General features: G+C 42.1%; 1 protein-coding gene across 1 annotated transcript in view; it reads right to left on the minus strand.

Moving 5' to 3' along the window:
- Asap1 (ArfGAP with SH3 domain, ankyrin repeat and PH domain 1) overlaps positions 1-18599 on the minus strand; it is a 301757-nt gene that overhangs the window by 58673 nt on the left and 224485 nt on the right. Inside the window, exons 10-13 of the mRNA XM_033760856.1 lie at positions 17910-18032; positions 12783-12791; positions 11703-11803; positions 9101-9170 (exon numbers count right to left, since the gene is read on the minus strand). Coding sequence (XP_033616747.1) covers positions 9101-9170; positions 11703-11803; positions 12783-12791; positions 17910-18032 — 303 coding nt within the window. The remainder of the gene's footprint in view (positions 1-9100; positions 9171-11702; positions 11804-12782; positions 12792-17909; positions 18033-18599) is intronic.

Raw genomic sequence — 18599 nt, forward strand, 5'->3', positions numbered from 1 at the left:
CATCCTTTTAGATATTTCCACAAATGTTTGAGTGCTGCTATTGCCAGTAAACTTTCAGTCAGAACAGGAAGTAGTTTAAGATTCACGTTTCCTGTCTAGAGTATCCATTTTAATCTGTGCCTTGTTATCTACAGGAGCTCATAAGTCAAAAATCTCCTGATGTACAGTATTTGTATAAAATACAGTAACTTGATGACAAAACAGCTGAGGTCTGTTTCTTTTTTCAAGTACCCTCGTTTTATCGTGTCACCAGAGTGGGCAGTGAGTGGCTGAGATGATATTCTTCAGAGCGAGGGCACTGCCGCCTGGAGATGTGTGTGGCATTTACTATGCCAGCTTGTGCCAAGGGTTTATGTACACTTGCTCACTTCATTCTCCAGCTGCCCACAAGTGAAACCTTTTGCTTATACCTTCACATTTGTAAGAACATGTCCTTCAGTCTTTTTATCCCTTAATAGCCAATCGCATAGACTATAACCAAATAGCACCTTTCTTAATTTGTGTGCTATAAATTAATGGTTTTGTTCTACTCATCATTCCATTAGAATCAGAGCACACTAGATGCACACATAATCCCATCTCTGTGCTGACCTCCAAGGCAAGGTTTAAAAGCCTCAACCATCATGGGCAGTGAGGCTTGTGGTTTTAATCTGTAACTTCTTTCATATTTAAATTTTTCAATTTCATCTTCTCTTCTTCATTTATTAAGCAAGTTCCTTACAGCAGTTTCCTCAAACCTCCATTCCATGTGGAAGCAGGAGCAAGTACTCAAATCTTAGGTGGCATTAACACTGCTGTACCTCATCATTCCAGAGGATTTGCTGAAACCCAGAAATCAAGGCTGCAAGGCTGGCTGTTCTATGAAGCTCAAATGAGAGACTGCTACAAAATCTGGTTTAATGGAGCCACACTTTAAGAACTGAGGCTCCTGTTCAAAGTGTCTGGAGTAAGGCAATGTTTTGTTAAACTTGGAAAAGAAATGTATTCATCCTATAAGATACACAGAAGAATGGAGGGAAACCCCACACTTACAGGGCAATCAGACCTGCATCTGAGTCTAGGCTCAGGGATCTATGACACAACTAGGAACAAGTGTCTTAGTCCCTCTGAGCTCAAGTCTTCTTAGCAAGAAGAGGGAAGATAAGGCTATCTTTGCCGACACAAAGGCGGTTTCTCAGGGAACACAGGACAAGTATCTGGTGCTCCACTTCTAAGGGCAGGAATTCAGTTCCTGGGCTTAAACCTGGCTCTAGTACTTACTGGTTATATAACTTTCATACTTCTTCCAATTAAACGGCAGTAAGAGGTACTCCTTCATGAGGGTGTCATAAAGAGTAAATGGGAATACAGGCCAGCTGTCTAGCATGCAGGAAGTGCTTGTATTGGTCTGCTTTGTTTCTATAATTAAATACCCAAGGGTATTAAAAAAACCTTATTAAAAAAAGGTTTATTTAGTTGAGAGCTCTGGAGGCTCAAAGTCCAAACAGCATGGCGCTGGCTCCAGGAAAGGCCTCCCGACTGTGTCACCTCACGGCAGATGGCAGCCCGGCAGGAGTGGGTGCGAGGAGAGACTGTGGTGAGACAAGAAGCCAGAGAGGCTCTCGGGGCTAGGCTTGCTCTTTGACAAATCGCTCTTGAAAGAATTCACTAGGAGTCCTGTGAGAACTACCTTAACGCCATTCCAAGCGCAACACACCCGGTACAGAATTCCCATGGGAACTTACCTTTTTAAGATGTTACCGCCTCTCAACATTGCCACTGGGAACCAAACTTCCAACACACAAACTTGTGGGGGACACAGACAAACCACATCCAAACCATGTCAGGGTTCAATAAATGTCGGCCACTTTATGACTACTTGCTACATATCTCCTCTGATGTTCACTGGCTGATATGAAAAGTCTTTTATCAATTTCCTTTAGATGAAGGCAGTATTCCTTGTTAAAATACAATCACCTCCGGGAGACTTACTCATTAAGTCACTAAGAATCGAAGAGAACACCGGACCCTGTCTAACATGAAGATTACAGAGAAGTGAGTGGGCAGTGAGGGGCAGCCGAGGTGAGCCTGAGGGATGGAACTCGGTCAGAAGTGAAGACAGAGAGCTGCAGAAGGAGCAAGAGAACTCAGGGAGAAAGAGCAGAACCCAGTTAGTCTCAGGACTCAGGATGTTTCCAGCCCTGGAAGAAGCTTAGTATGGTCATTGCTCTGATTTTCCTGCTTCCTCCATTAAAAGGGCACTCAACAAAAATGAAGAAAAAGGCAATGAGAATCAGGCTTCAAACTGGCTAAGTTCTGAGGTGAGTAAGCCAGGTCACAAACTTTACAAATATCACTGCTCAGTGGCGAGTTTCCAGGTTATCCCCCTCCTTTTTCCTCTCTAATACTGACAAAGAGAAGGTGCTCAGGGGTTTTCCACTCTGGCTGAGTATCAGAATACTTCATCCAGATCAATCTAATGTGCTATCAGGCCTGAGTCTCCAGGTTCATTTGGCTAAATGCAGCTTCTCCCATCACTTTTAATAGCTCATTCAGACACAGCTGATAAGGGTTTAATATGAAATACACTCTATATTGAGGATAGTATGTAACCTTTGGGTTCAAATACTGAAAAAAGGATGAACCATCACCAGCATTCAAAATAATAAAAAATCTCTGCTGAGTGTATTACTTAGAAAAACAGACAACCTGTAAGGTGTAAGCAGATAAACTGTAAGCTTATGTTTTGCAGACTTTGAATTTGGGAAGTCATCTGATAAACACTACTGTCTCCAGTTTGCATTCAAAATGTGATAGAAGCCCACAAGATGGCCCATAGTGCCCCTGAATTTGGAAACAGTGCTGCTTATATCATAAGTCCAAATAACACTATCTGTACTGGAAGAACTGTTTTTTCTGGTGATCTACACGACTGTGGAGATCAATTCCAGTGTCTTGGACCTGCATGTGCATCTTGAACTTGATTCATGAAAAGGAGATGGAAGGGATCCAGATCCCAAGGGCAGCAGAGTAAGGACCTGGCTGACACAGCAAAGGAAAAATGGCACCACCTCAAGCTGGTGGAAGAGACATAAGCAGGAAATTATTATTCAATCGGGCAAGGGAACACTTCAAATATAGTTAAAATAACGTTGGCTCAAGAAGTCATAGATCAAATTTATCTTAGAATTTTTGCCCCCCACCTTTTTTGCACTGGGACTTGAACACTTTACATTGGCTACATCCCCAGCCCTTTATGTTTATTCTGAGAAAGGCTCTCACTAAGTTTGGGATTTGCCCAGGTTCGGCTGGAGCTTGCACTTTTCCTGCTCAGCCTCACGGAGGGCTGGGATCACAGGGATGCCCAGCACACCGGGCTTGCCTCTCAGCTCTCGGAAAGACTGACAGTGCCAGCTTTCACAGACGGTCTTACCCCTTTAAATTCTACCTGCAGTGGCTTTTCTCGTTCCTTGAAAATGCCATGCTGCCTCAGACTTCACTGTCCTCTTCCTTCCACTGGGACCTCTCCTTGCCCAGCATCAGTGTGAAATGCTCAGGGAAGCCTCCTTGGACCACACTGACACAGGAGCTGTGCTTGCTGATTTCCATCACTGCATCCTGCTTGCTCCACTGATAGCTCTTAGTCTCTATTTACCACAAGCTCCCTGAGGGCAGAGTGTACTGATTCAGCACTGGTTTGTAGTACCCAGCCCAGAAAGGAATCTATGAAAAGATTTTAATGAGCAAATTACACCCATGCTAACACCAACAAACTAAGGCTACCAACGCTTAAGTAACTTATCCAAGAGTCTACAGCTTGTGGGGGATTCAGCCTAGGTCTAACTGGATATAAAGTCTGCCCCCTTAGAATTCACAGTGCTGGTTTCTAATTTGCTGGATGAAAAACACTCTTTTCCCAGTGACAATGGTGATACAGATGTGGAGTGAGAGAGGAGCGCAGAAGAGCCTCAGAGTATCACAAAGACCAATAACAGAAGCAAGTAAAAAACACACAGCAAGGAGGGGAGAAGTCCTTTTGAAGGTCCCTTGTGCTTCCTTATATACTTTTAGCACATCTTTTGAAGATGAATGGGCCCTATAGAGCGCTGAATAGGACTGAAAAAACAATGTTACTTGGGAGATGTTCACTGATCCAAAGAACCCAAGGACAAAGAGAGAGACTTCACATCCTTGCTTTAGTGAAATGCCCTGGAGGTAGCAGAGCTGCTGTTAACTACCAGGTGTAAATTAAATTTCTATGGGGTCCAGACACTGTGTCAAGTGTCTGTAATCCCAACATTTGGGCAGCTTAAGCAGGAGAATAACAAGTTCAAGGTCAGTCTGAGCTATGTAGTATTCAAGGCCAGCCTGAATTACACAGAGAGACCTTGTTTCAAAAAACAGCCGAATGAACCAACCAACCAAAACAAATTTTCTATGAGATAATACATATCTCAAACTGGCTTTGCAAAGTATGATGAGGAGTAAAGGGAACACTACTAATACAAAAGAATTCCAATTCCAATAAACCACAGTTTAAAACATTAGGAAGATAAACTGTAGTAGTAATAGTACCTGATGTTTACTGAACACTAATTCTGCCCCACTTTCTGTTTTAATTGCTTATAATCAATGAACTCATTTAGTCTTTACAACAACCTATGAGTTTGGTATTATTAATGGCTCCATTTTATTTTGATGGGCAAATCTTCACTATGGATTCAATGTCACAGATGGAATCAAGCCCATGCAGCCTGGCTCTAGGACTCTGGATGCTGCAATTCCACCTTGGCTCATTCAAATGTTAATAACTGCTAACCTTAGAAACATTTATTGGGGTAAAGGCTCTAACAGTTTTCTTAACTGTCTTAATTTTCACAGCACTGAAAGAGAGGTACTATTATTACTGCTATTTTACAGATGAGGGGCACGAGGAGAGTAACTCAGGCAAATACAAGAAGCTGAGGTGCATTTAACAGCCGGTGGACTCAAACGACTGCGCTGAATCTCCTGTGTAAAACAAAGGCCCCAGAAAGGGGCACACAAGCATCATCACCAAAAGACAGTCGGTCCGGTCCAGCTGAGGTCCATTGTTCCGGGAAAGCATCAGACCCTCTCATGGACTTGTGTGTGACATCAAAATACTCTCATGTGAAGGCAGATTGAGAAATGAATGTGAATTTAAAGGCAGTTACTGTGTTAATCATAGGAGTGTTGTGGGTGAATAAAAAAATATTATTCAGGCACTCTTCAAACTGAAACATAAATTTGCAGAACCCTTGTAGTATCTCCAGGACCAGCACCCTCCCCCAGAAGGTTTCACAGCCTTCTCAACCCTAAAACCCTATGACTGATTCAGTGACAAGACAAGTAGTTTTATTCCAAACACTTTTATAAAGGTTTCAATGAGGGCCAGGGATTTAGCTCAGTGGTTCTGCTGCCTCCCTCGCAAGCACAAGGTCCAGAGTTCAATCCCCAGTACAAAAAAACAAAAACAAAAACAAAAAGTTTCAATGACCTAGCACCTGAAGATAAGCCTACTGTGGGCAGAAAGAGTACAAAGATGGTCCAGCTGTGGACGAACCACATGGCCCTGGGCATAGCATTTAGACTCTCTAAGCTTCATCTGTAAAATGCAGTCTCATTTTAAAAAAGCATTCAATGAGCACTAACTACAATACCAGGTGATGAATAAGGTAATGGCAAATTTGGGCCTGGCATGGTGGCACACGCCAATAATCCCAGCAGTTGGGAGGCTGCGACAGGAGGACTGTCATGAATCCAAGGTCAGCTGAATTGTATAACGAGACCCTGTCTCAAAAACCCAGAGTAAACTGGGGCGGTCTCAGGAAATTCAAAGATGAGTAAGACGGGCATCCTACCTCTGAGGGACTTCCAGATTTGTGAGAAATGAAGCTAGTGACACCTATCTTGCAGGACTATTCTGAAGATTAAATGCAGGGTGCACTCTAACACTGAGTCAGTGGTAGTTCTCCTTGTTATCTCAACGTATTGTTGGAATAGTATGTGACACCGGGGTTAAAAAATGGAGGTAGTAAGAGTTTTTGAATAGTATTGCTGCTTGGACTTTTGAAGTTAATTTTGTACTGTAACATTTTCAGTATCAAAAAGAGAAAGCAGGCCGGGGATTTAGCTCAGTGGTTCGGTGGCCTGCTTTGCAAGTGCAAGGACCCGAGTTCAATCCCTGGTACCAAAAACAAAACAAAACAAAAAGAGAAAGCAAACAATTCCAAGGCACAGAAATCCATTGGGAGCAAGACAACAGCTGCTACAGTGGCTGGCTCCCATTTGAGCAGTAATGCACACACCAATCTGCCTTTACAAGAGCTAAGGGAGCCAGGTGAAAGACCGGGGCCAGTTCTAGGACAGCAGGGCAGAAAGGAAAGAGGCGCTTGAGTTGTCCCTCTCCCAACACCTAGCAGTGACTAGGAGACAGGAAATTCATTCCATTAGACTTGAAGTTCAGTACAAGGCCTACCAGTGAAACTCCAAGGCACAGAAATCTATTTAAAACAGTTGAAAAATCACTATAGATTTTTGTTTTTATTTTTTTTGTTTTTTGAGGCAGGGTCTCATTGTGTAGTTGAGACTGAATTGGAACTCACTATGTAGCCCAGGTTGGTCTTGAACTCACAGTGATCCTCCTGCCTCAGCCTCCCAAGTGTTGGGACTATAGGCATGCGCTACCACACCCAGCTCACTATAGATTTTTTTTGTGTGTGTGTGGTACTGGGGATCCAACTCAGGTCCTTGCATTTGCGAGGGAGGCCACCGAGTTTTGCCATAGGTTTATCAGGCTTGGAATTCTGAGACAAAAACATCTTTATTGTGTTTAAAATGTGAGGAGTGGAGTTGGTGTGTAGTTTGGTGGTCAGTGTTTCCCTAGCACTTAGGAGGCCCTGGGTGTTCTTTCTTTCTCTCACACAGACACAAACACAAACACACACATATTAGATGGTTCATAGGTAGAAGCTGTTAGCTGTTGGTATTAATATTCTTATTGCAATAGCAAACTCAAGTAGAGATTCCCACAGTGCTGAGGAACAATTCTGAATAGTAAACAAAAGAGTCTTTGAATAGATAATAAAAAGCAGTGGATTTGCGAGTGAAATCTGGGATGGGCTGTAAATCTTTTCAGGTTCCCTGAAGAAGCATTCTCCCTATAACAGTAAGCTGGGGAGATAACTCTTGGAGCAGACCTCTCACAGATGGTCAAGCCCACAGACCCTACACCATCAGTCTGAACGGATATTTGGCTCTCCTGACTTTCATACAAAAAATGTGCAAATCTGACTGTAGTCCTGAGGAATCTGCAAGTGTGAAGGCCTCTTAAACAAAGGCCCCCAAGTTTTCTGAGAACAAAGGTGCTTTTTCTTCTTCAAAGATCACTGAACCCCTTTATTTTCCCAGGATACTACTGGCTTTGGTTTTCAGATTCTAAGTAATCAATGTTTGCAGTCCAAAAAAGTCAGCTAAACTGGCTACAGAGACCGTTCTGTGGGGGCAGGAATGTGAATACAAGTGATGTATGTAACTGGCAGCAACAGAGTCTGGCCCAAGGCCACTGAAAGTGAGAACAGAACTACACGACTCAGTGCAAGGGAAACAGAAGTCAGCAGGAAGGCTGTTCCGGGGGCAGGAGGAGACCTGTGTTTGTGAGGAGTGTGGAGGGGTGGGGAGAGGGCTGCTTGTCAACAGATGTCAGCATTGCCAGTGCTCTCCTGTGGGCTAAACAGCAGCGGCAACACCATCAGCCATGTGCTCACGCCTGGCACGTTACTGCATTTTATCCTCAGATCACCTCAAGTTAAGTATTTTTCTCAAGGTCACATAGGAAACAGCGAAGCTGAGAGCCCAGCTTACTTCTGACAGATGCCAGGGACCGTTCTCAGTTACCCTAACAGTGCAGGCAGCCAACGTGGTCTGTCAATTAGAGAATGCATGGAAACAGCTGGCCTAACTACAGTACTGTCTTTTGGCAGGAAAGAAACAGGGAGGGGGGTAGAGAACTTTTTTTAGAAAAATGTTTTACTGTTTGGCTTTTGAGACAGTCTCCCTATGTAGTTCTGGCTGGCCTTGAACTCATGGTGCCTCCTGGGTGCTGAGATGACAAGACCGAGCAAGCCATCACACCTATTTTTATTTTGTATCTATTTTTAGTAAATTCAGGACATATAACTAGCAAGCTTCATCAAGTATTTGATCTTTCATCACACTGCACTTTCACAGATTTTTTTGTTTTTGGTACTGGGAATCGAACTTGGGACCTTGCGCTTGCCAGGTGGGTGGCAGAACCACTGAGCTAAATCCCCAGCCACTTTTTTTTTTTTTGAAACAGGATCCTACTATATAGTTCAGGCTCACCTTGAAATCACTACTAGGCCCAGGCTAACCTTAAATTCACATTATCCTCCTGCATCAGCCTCCCAAGTGCTGGATTTCAGGTATGTACCACCATGCCCAGCTCATAGCAGTTTTAAGAAAGGCCAATGGACAGAACATGATAAAAAAAGACAGAACATGATAATGCCATTATGTAACTTGTCAGAATGTCTCCTGAGATAGCTACAGCCAGATGAATCCAAGAGATGAGCTCTCCAGCAGAAGACAAAGAAAGTTTGGGTACACACAGCAAATTTTTAACTAAAACACATGGTCTAAGTATAAAGTCAAATTGTCAGAAATGTTCAGTCTAGCATACAGATAACTGTACGGAAATTGCTTATTCTGCTGTGCACTCTGACTACCAGCACCACAGAACCTTTTTACATTGCTCCCTACCTTAAGAACATTCTCTATCATCTTTATAATTAAGAAAACAACCACCGATAATATCTCTGAAAGGTAAGATTATAATGGCAAATAACCTGATTCAGTTTGACAGAAGGAAAAAAACACGCGTGGTAGAGATGTAAAATACATGGCCACCATAGGACAAGATACAACAGTTTGTAAGAGAATAGCCTGAGCGATCTGAACCATATCCACACATTAAGATACCAGGCTAAACTTCAGTGCTGGTTACATCATCTCATTTACTTCCTGGCTCAGGAGGTCAGAACACATAAAACACAGTTGGGGAAGTCCCAGACACACTTACAGTGGCATGTGAGATGGTCAGGATCCCATTCTTGACAGCACACTTCCTTCTCTGCCACACTTTCCGGATCCTAGGGAGCAAATCAAACAGAATGGTACATGGCGCCTGATTCACTCTGAGACATGCAACCAGACAGAGACACAAAACAAGATCACAAAAGTCCCACCTCCAACAGAAAATTACGACCCCTCCCCAAAATGCACAAAACAGAAAATTCTGGTTCTTTTACTATCCCACGTGGAAAGTATTTGAGACAAGTAGGCATGTAAGAAGATGTTCATTCATAGAACTGATTTTGATAGTGAAGATGGAAAAGAGAAACAACAGAAATCTCACAGTGGGAGAACAAATAAATCAATCAGTCACCCCACTGGTAGAAGTCTTCCTTTCTGGGAAAGGGCACAGATCTTTATTTGAAGTGGTACTAATAAGGAATTCTTAGCTACATCTATGAATCTTACGAGGAGGTGTTATTAGTGGATTATTTCTGCAATTAATAGATTTTTTTTTTAAAGATCAAGAAGTTAGCCAGGCTGAGAGGAGCAGAGGTGAGGTTAGGGGGAGTGGAGGTAAGGGTGCCTCAGGGTACACAGAAAGGACTTGGGGTCCAAGGCTCCAGAGGTACATTGTGACCAAATCTGAGGCTCAGACACCTTGCTTCTGAGATCTTCCAGAGCCCAAATAATGCCTCAGAGCCGAGCCCTTGGAAAGACAATCATGTGAGAAAGTAAGTTGGAGCCAAATCAGCTGTGATATACACTTCGGAAAATTTGATTTGATGATGTCAGGGGATGGAAAAAGCCAAAGAGAAATAGTTTCAACTAGGAAGAGTATTTTAGAGGATCCAGGTAGAGGGCAGAGACAGAGGCAAGTGCAGCTGCACTGTTGGGAACCCCTTCTGCCAGGTAAACAGAAATGGGCAGGTAACAGGTGGCTGACATTTCTTGTTTTTTACTTTGCAGAAGGACGTAACCAGTTCTAGCGTACCAGGCGCTGGGCCATGCGATGAGGACGCTCTTCCTTGTTCACACCCAGATCAGCACACCATGTCAGCCCTACCCTCATTATTCAGACCGTGACCACTCTTCACTGCTGCAGCTCCTTTGACCCTGCTTCTCTGATCCTCACCTGTGTTTCCACAGCAGCCTCCCAACAGATCTATCTTCTGCTCTTAAAGCCTACACTGCAAGTTCTTCTTAGAATGGTATCCAGAGAGAACTTTTCAAAACCAAATTATGCCACTCCCCGACTACCATCCTCTGGTTCGCTCTCTCTACTGCAGTGATGCTGATCTCCTCAGAATCTACCCCAACGGGAAGAGGCATGCTCCCAGATGTGCTCTTTTTTTCTTTTTTCTTTTTTTTTGTACCAGGGATTGAACTCGGGTCCTTGCACTTGCAAGGCAGGCCACAGAACCACTGAGCTGAATCCCCGGCCCTCAGATGTGCTCTTCTCCTGGGTACTGCACTAACTTCCTTTAGGCCTCTGCTCAAGCGTCATCTCAGCGAAGTCTTCCCTGACTGCCTGTGTGATGGCAAGAGCCCCTCCATCCCCACACTCCCTGCTTCTCTTGCTTGCTTCGGTCCTTTTCCACAGTCCTAAATGCCATCTGACTTTCCACATATTTACTCATTTTCTGTGCTTCCTTCTTTAGAATATAAGCTTTGTGAGGTTAAGGACTTTGTTCAGTACTGGCTCCCTGCTACCTTGCAAAAGAGTGTGAGACATACACCATTCTCAAAACTCACTTGCTGAGTGCTTGAATAGAATGATGAGCAGAAAAAGACTATGATCCCAGAAATTTCAGAAAGATTTCAACAACTTAAAACAAAAAGTATATGCCCTTCAGAAGAAGCCAAAAGCACATACCCACAAGCAGTGAGAAATTAAGGAGCTTTCTTCTTTAAAAGGATAACAGTTAGTGAAGGGAATAATCAAGGGATTGATGATGTCATTACTATGAAGTAGAACCATCTATTCAAACAGGCCAGTGTGGCAGGACCAGGGGAACGAATGGCACAAGGGGAGGCTATGAGGAAGGTCAGGCAACATGCTACATGCAAGTGGGGACACCGCAGCACTGTGAGTGAGGGAATGACACCGCGCGCCATGCAGTTCTGAGGAAAGCACTCTGAGCGCTGTGCAGGGGGTAGTGGAGAGGAAGAAGTGGGAGAAGAAGAATGGATCAGTAAGGACGCTGCTCAGAGACTCCTGGAGAGATGACAGTGGATCACTTTAGACTGGGGCGCAGCAGAAACAAAAAGTATAATATTTTCAGAGTTAAGGAAGAAAATCTTTAGTCAGATTGGCTGCGATGTAAGCATAAAGGCAAAGTCGACATCCCACTGCCAAGATAAAAGCAGAGAGGTGGCTTTTCAGCTCTTGCCTTCCTAAAGTATTTGTTACAGTCAGAAGAGCTACTTGGGGGCTGCAAAACAATTACTGCTTTTTAAAAATAAAGACCAGTTAAATCATAGACTTATCGGAGGAAACCCAGTGTCTTGGAAAACTGGTAAGTGTGTTTCCAATCTCAGGCTGGGAAAAGTTCCTGCTCAGTAGTAGCAAGCACACTGATGGTGTCGTGCTCTGGACTCATACTCACCCATCGCTTTTCTTTAGCAGGTACCCCTTCTTTTCACTGCCATATTCCTTATTGCCCTGGAGCTGATGCATACTGTACCCTCCTTGCCGGCTCTGGGAATCCTAGGAAACAGAAGCCACAGATTAAATGTAAACTGGAGACAACTCTCAAATTCTTGACTCTATGCTACCACTGAGCCTTTGTCCACTGGTCTAAGACATCATGTTAGGTCCCTGCCTTCATTTTACAAGAGGAACCTGGACAGGTAAACATTTGCCATAATCCAAAGCAGGTCTGAGGTAGATGTGGAGCCTGGGGTTCAGGTCTCCAGCCTCTAGTTCAGAACCTAGCTCTACTGTGAAGTGAGTTCAAACACACAGGAAGCACTGGAAGACCACTGTCTGAATCAAACCAGTTTACACTAGCAGTAGAGACAAACATAAGGAGTAATGGAGAGCCAAGGTGGACACAAAACGAAGTCCATGCAATGTGAAAGTACTCTTCCATTAGGCCACACCTTTTCTCCCTTACAGATTCTGCTAATTAAATAAAAGGGGAATGTTCTGAGTGAGATACAAAAAATGATTATGAAGTTTCTATTTTATACCTATTTTGAGCATCCCAAGTTAAAAAAAATCTAAAATCTGAAAGTTAAGTGCTTAATCCCAAAAAGTTTGTGAAGCACTTCAAACATAATATTTAGGTATACTCAACTAGTAAAGTCTATGCAAATGTTCCACAATCTGGAAAAATCTAAAATTTGAAACAGTTTGGTCTCAAGCATTTCAGATGGGGCGGGGTAACTCAACCTGTAGTGCTCTGTAATAGAGACCTAACACCCACATCCTGCTAAGCTGCCCAGGCTGGGCCTGAGAAGTGTATGATGTGGTGAAAGTGACAGGGCCAAACCAACAACACAGATGCAAACAAGCCTGACTTCACGTTAGCACTGCACTGGGGCTTAACCACAGCAGGACTGGAAACAGCCATCATACTGTGACAGTTAAGAAATGGGTGAACAGTGTGGAGCTGCAGCATGAGAACACAGGTCTCCAGACACGGAACAAGGACAACACATTCTCACACAAAGCAATGACTTACTCTCCTAGACTTCGATCAGGAAGGGCAAAAGCAACAGAGAAAAGAGGCAGAACATTTGAAAACATAGTTAATTTTGTTGAAAACTTTATTGCCCATTATTTTAGCACTTTATATACAATGCACATAGAAAACATCACTGTAAAGATAAAACCATTGTAAACATAAACCACAAACACCTTTAGAATTATGATAAACTTTAGGTAGTGGGACAATAAAACTCATCAGGTTTTATCTCAGTTCATGTTGAGTGCAGAAACATAGCTAAATGAAGACATGAGGCACATTTCACCAAGAAAGAATGACTGAAAAAACTCCAACATGCATACCCAGGGAATCAATATTTCAGTGGAACTAAAAATGAGTTACTGAGAGCCACAACTCTGTCTCCCCTCTAAGGGTGAAGAGAATTTAATAAATATACCCAGTTCATAAGAAACACCTGCAATGTGATGGGCTGAGGGAGGAAGCGAAATGAACCACTGGTTATTCACTGATGACTATGTACAGCACATCTTTAAGGCCAGGATGGCTTCTTCTAGACATCCAGGATCCTTTGGGGCTAGATGATGTGTGCTCAGCCATGCATATTAATGTCAGTAAACAGTAAAAGGCTGTCTCTGGGACAGTGTGCTTTTATAAAGCTATTCCACTTGTGATGAGTTCTGTGTTTGAAAACACGTTCCAAACAACACCCAAAAGTCAGGACTGAGGGGCTGAGGACCCTGAAGGAGTCCAGCCCTGACTCTGAGGTGGATGCTCACACTCTCATCACATCACCTTCCTGCTCTCTCGGGTGTAACTGACAGCTAACAGCACACTTGACCAGGCACTGGGACACATAGGAAACAGGTGACCTTCTCAACTTGAGCTATTTCCCGCTTCAACAGGCCGGATTCCTTTTATCTAATTGGACAATTTTAATTATGTGGGGAAGGATCAAGCACAGGCTGAGACCTAGAAGTTTCTACATGTTTACAGTTAAACAGAGTGCACAGCCTTGAACTACACAGTAATTTGGCTAAGTCCTCATGCTTTCTAGAACTGAGGAATTAGACTAAACACCAGACAGGCAAGAAAAGCAGCCTTACTCTACTGGTGGCACCAGCAACAGATTCCAGGAGGAAGAGTTTTTTCTGGGCAGTGGGGGGCATTAGTATGTCCATAATCCTAATTATGAAATATTAGTTCTGAAAATGAGATGGGTGGCAGGGAAGAGGCAGGGATAAATAAAATTCATGGAGTTTCCTGTTTTAATCCATGAAATTGCATGAAAATTATTACTATTGCTTTGGAGCCAGGAAATCTCTATCTCCCAGAAACATTAAAAATGAAATCAGATAACTCCTTAGGATCAATTTTAATTAAAAGAATACTCTTCCTGAGAACTCTTGTCACTGAACTGAACTTCTCTTTGTCTGCTCACATAATTCTTAGGTCTGAATGCTTTTAACTGTGTATTTTAACTCATCTGCCAGCCTTTAGCAGTCTAAGCTTAAAAAAATAAAAAGCCCTTATATATCTTCATAAATACAGATTCAGATATGAATAATGTAGAAAATGATTATATTTTATAAATTTAACATGAAGACATTCCTCACACGTATTACTAAGCTACATAAACCTTAAAATTCTGAACACGTAGATTAAATGGGTTTGTTATACATCAGACAAATATGCTGTCAGAGGTGCGTCAACTCTGGCTTTGACTTCATTAAAATGAGCAGAAAGAAAGCTCTGTATTCCAGAAGCCTAGCACTGGCCACCCTAATTAACTATGCACAAGTCTCCTGTCAGTCAGTATTTGTGCACTTTGAGGCACAAGATCATTTGGTTTACTTAGCAGAGCAATATAAAGGGTAAAAGAAAGGAGATACTGAAAACATAACAATACTAATCATGATTTAAAAATACACATCCTATGTAAAAAATGAAACAGGTCCTGCAGACCAGACAAGTGCTGCATACAGAACAACACTGCTCAGGGCCTGCCACGTTTCCAGCGCAGCAGTGATTTTCAAACTAAATGAGCAAAACATATCCTAAATAAAACACATCTAAGTACATACACATACGTCTAGCTTTAAATATGTAATTTTGTATATATATTATGTTTCAAATTTTTATATATGTACCATTCACATACACACTGGAAAAAGTCTGAAAAGAATGAAAAACAAAATGTTAAAATGGTTGTCTCTGAGTGGTGGAATTTTGTTTTAATCTGTATTTGCATATATTTTCTACAATAAACATGACTGATAATTTGGGTTAAAAAAAGAGATCTTGAATTCTTTGATAGCACAACACAAATCAACCATGCGTTTATGAAAGAGAAATGCAAATGAGAAAAATTATTTGGACAAAAATACATAACACTAAAAATAAACAATGGACTTAAAACCTTGGGGGATATTCCACAATATACTGTAACTAGTATTTTTAGTTCTCTTCCTCTTCTCTATTAGTAAGTAGTACAAACAAATCACTTTCTTATTTGAGACCCTACTGAAATATAAAGTGCATTATTAAGCAGATTATTAAAATCTCAGATCTCTCTAAACGGCAAGGATTTAAACTCTCTAAACTCCAGGATTTAAAGGGGTTATACATGCGTCCAGTATCCAACTTAAAACTAAACCTCTACCATGGGAGCTTCAAATTTCTAATGTAGGGGTAGGGTTGGGCAAAGGATTCCTCTGGTTCTTTTTACTAAATGCTTCCTGAGTAGTTTTTCGGTGGCAGGTGATGTGTCAGAGTGCAAAGGAGAGAGAAGAGCAATGCACAGAATCCTCCAGTCCTGTGAGCCACACTGTGATGGGCTGTTCCAAGTCCACCAGTGACTCCAACAGAAAGCTGTGGTTCTCGAACAATTTTGTATACCATAAATAGGATTTACATACGTCACTGTTAAAAACAATATTTATAACACTAACTAGTTATGCAGCAAATAGTCCTTTTTGGAGATGAGGCTATTATAAAAGGTCAAGAGAATTCATTTTATAGTACATTTGCTAAAGACAAAAACTTAACTTGACAAGAAAAAAAATGAACCTTTCAAAAATCCATTTACAAAGAAAATCTATTAACAGAGAAAATTCTTAGTTTCCTTTAATGGAGCTACCTTAGGACCTGGTGGAGGTAAGTAGGTTAAATGATTTTTAGGGCACTTTTGTCTTAGATTAAATGTGAGACGAGAATATTCACCAGAGAGTTCTTGTCATAGCAATACTTTCTGAGAAGAGCATACTGTAGGACATTAAAAATCATTAGCAGCCAAACATATTTTACACGGGACGATAAATAGCATGAGACAGGGAGAGGCGTGCAGGGAAAGATTAATTTTTCTTGTAAAATACTCCGAACATGGTGCTAATGAAAACCTAGTCATTAATTTGGGGTGGAGTTAAATCAAATCACAGGCATTTTATCATGTCTCTCTGGCTTAGGTGAAACTTTGTTACTTAGCTAGGCTTAGCAGAATACATCCTTCTCTATGCAAAACAAAAAAGGATTTTTTTCTCTTTCAAGAAAGTGACCATATATAGGAAAGAGGCAATCTTGTGTGATAAAACAAAGGCAGGAAGTGGTCAAGGGCACGCTGATAAGTAAAAATTCTCATATTTCCCCCCCCCTGGACAGAAATCTACCCCTATTCCTTTCAAACTGGACCATTCTACTGCACTTTCATGAAGTCATTCACAGAGACCACTTCTGCTAGGGTTTGTAGACCAGCGATAAGCACTTTTCCAATGTTCAGTCTGTAGTGTGCTGGGGCTGTTTCTTGGGGCCCTAAAGCTTGGGCTGAGCCCTCAAAACCCAAGCAAATCACAGTGGACTGCTGGGTGTAGGCGCTGCCTCCATACTCAGATCTCCCTGGCCACTCCAGCCTACTCCACAGGTGTTGAAGGGCTGAACGCTTCTTTCACCTGACCAAAGCGCAATAAAGATAAAATTATGCTCAGAGAAGCAGAAAATCAAGTTATAAACACTGGGCAGAGAAAACATCCAGGGTTGTTGTAAAGACCAGTGTGGCTAGTGCAGGGCTTTCCATGTCTAGAGGTGAAGGCTGCTTCACTGTTTAGACTCACAAATGCCTCTCAGAAATTTTAGGAATTGAAAAAGTGAGAGTGCTATTGTTGTAAAATATCTTAAGGAACCGACAATATAAAAAACATTTCATGCAAGTATTAAATATTACATTTAAATACTGTACTTAAATTTAATCCAAAATAATTTCATAACAAAAACAGGCACATTTTACTTTCTCCCATGTAACAAATGGTGCTTACTGTTTAATTTACCCTTATTATGAAGTCCCTGCCACTTAGTGAAGATCCAGGGTTCTTCACTCAGGACTGAGTTTTCATCTCAGAATCCACTTCTCACTCCTCCACCCACCCTGTTCTACACTGCTTCAGCGCCTGAATGCGAGGTACTTTTCCACCTGACTCGTTTAGGTTTCCTTTGCCGCAGGCCACTTGGCACTGCATCCCAAATAGCATCAAAACCAATTCAGACGGACTGGCTCCCACATGGCTGATTTGTCCTACAGATAAGGAGCTGCTTGGTGGAAGGGGCTACAGCGTACTACCTAGAACAGGGGCTGGCACACGGTGGGTGTTAATTCCACGTGTGAATAGATGGCATTTACGTTAAGTATTTGCCACAGGCATCCAGCACTTGCCAGGGACTGTGTATTATTTCAATATCCAAGGACCATCTCACATTAAATTTCCTAAGTGTGGGGCAAAGCTTCTACAGGATTCTGCATCAAAACATTTTCTTATTTTCATGGCAAAATGAGACATGTCCTTTCTGGCTGACCAGAAAGGTAGAAATGGTCTAAAGCAGTGATGGCAAACCTTTTAGAGCTTTCAATGATAATGAACAGCTGGCCTCTGCACGCAGGCCATGGCTGTGCCACCACAGATCTAGAGACAGTCACAGGAATCCAAAATCAAGAGTCACAGAGCTGGAGATAAAGGGCGTCTTTTTTATAAGGATGGAAGTGGAACGAAAACTCAGTTTCTACACTAGGCATCACCGTGGGTGCATCCTAGTATCAATGTGCCTGTTTTAGAGATCAGGAAACACAAAAAAAAGTGTATCACAAGGAGCCTCACTTACACTGTTAGCCCTGCTGGGAACATATAAACCACCTACTTCTTTCTGATCAAGCTGAAGAGAGGATTTTATTAAGTCTCGGAGAGCAGTTAGCTGTTTCTTTTCTTCATCCTGAGTCTGTTTTATCTATGAAAGAAAAAAAAATTACTTCTATTACATATTGTTTACACTGTTATGAACAGTTTATCATCAAACAATTTAATTATACAGCTGATTTTCTTAATAAAGTCCTTCATACTATCTCATGTTTTACAAAAGAGGCACAGGTTTCTTATCTTGAGAGAGTGCCAGTAAATTCTGAAATTAGGCACCACAATTTCTCATTAAATACCACATCTAGGCTAGACAATTATCTTTGAAGTGCTATTTCATACAGGGTAATAATCACACCGAAACCAGCCATGTGGCACATGCTTGTCATCCCAGCTAGGTGGGACACTGGGGCAGCAGGATCCAAAGTCTGAGCTTAGCCTGGGCAACTTTATTCAATTCCTCAGCCCTAACACGCCTCATCCCATTCCTTCCCCTTATTTTTATGATATTTAAAAATTATACAAGAATGTAGGGTGAGAGAAATTTTATCTAAAATTTTACACAGTGTTTTAGTGCACCTGCATTATGACTGTAACCTGTTACAGGAGGACAGGTGTAGAGTTTTCCATGTGTGTCATGCCAGTCAGCACCCGAAAGTTT

Source organism: Fukomys damarensis, unplaced genomic scaffold (assembly GCF_012274545.1).
Source record: "Fukomys damarensis isolate Sample0158 unplaced genomic scaffold, DMR_v1.0_HiC HiC_scaffold_5, whole genome shotgun sequence".
Classification (NCBI taxonomy): Eukaryota; Metazoa; Chordata; class Mammalia; order Rodentia; family Bathyergidae; genus Fukomys; species Fukomys damarensis.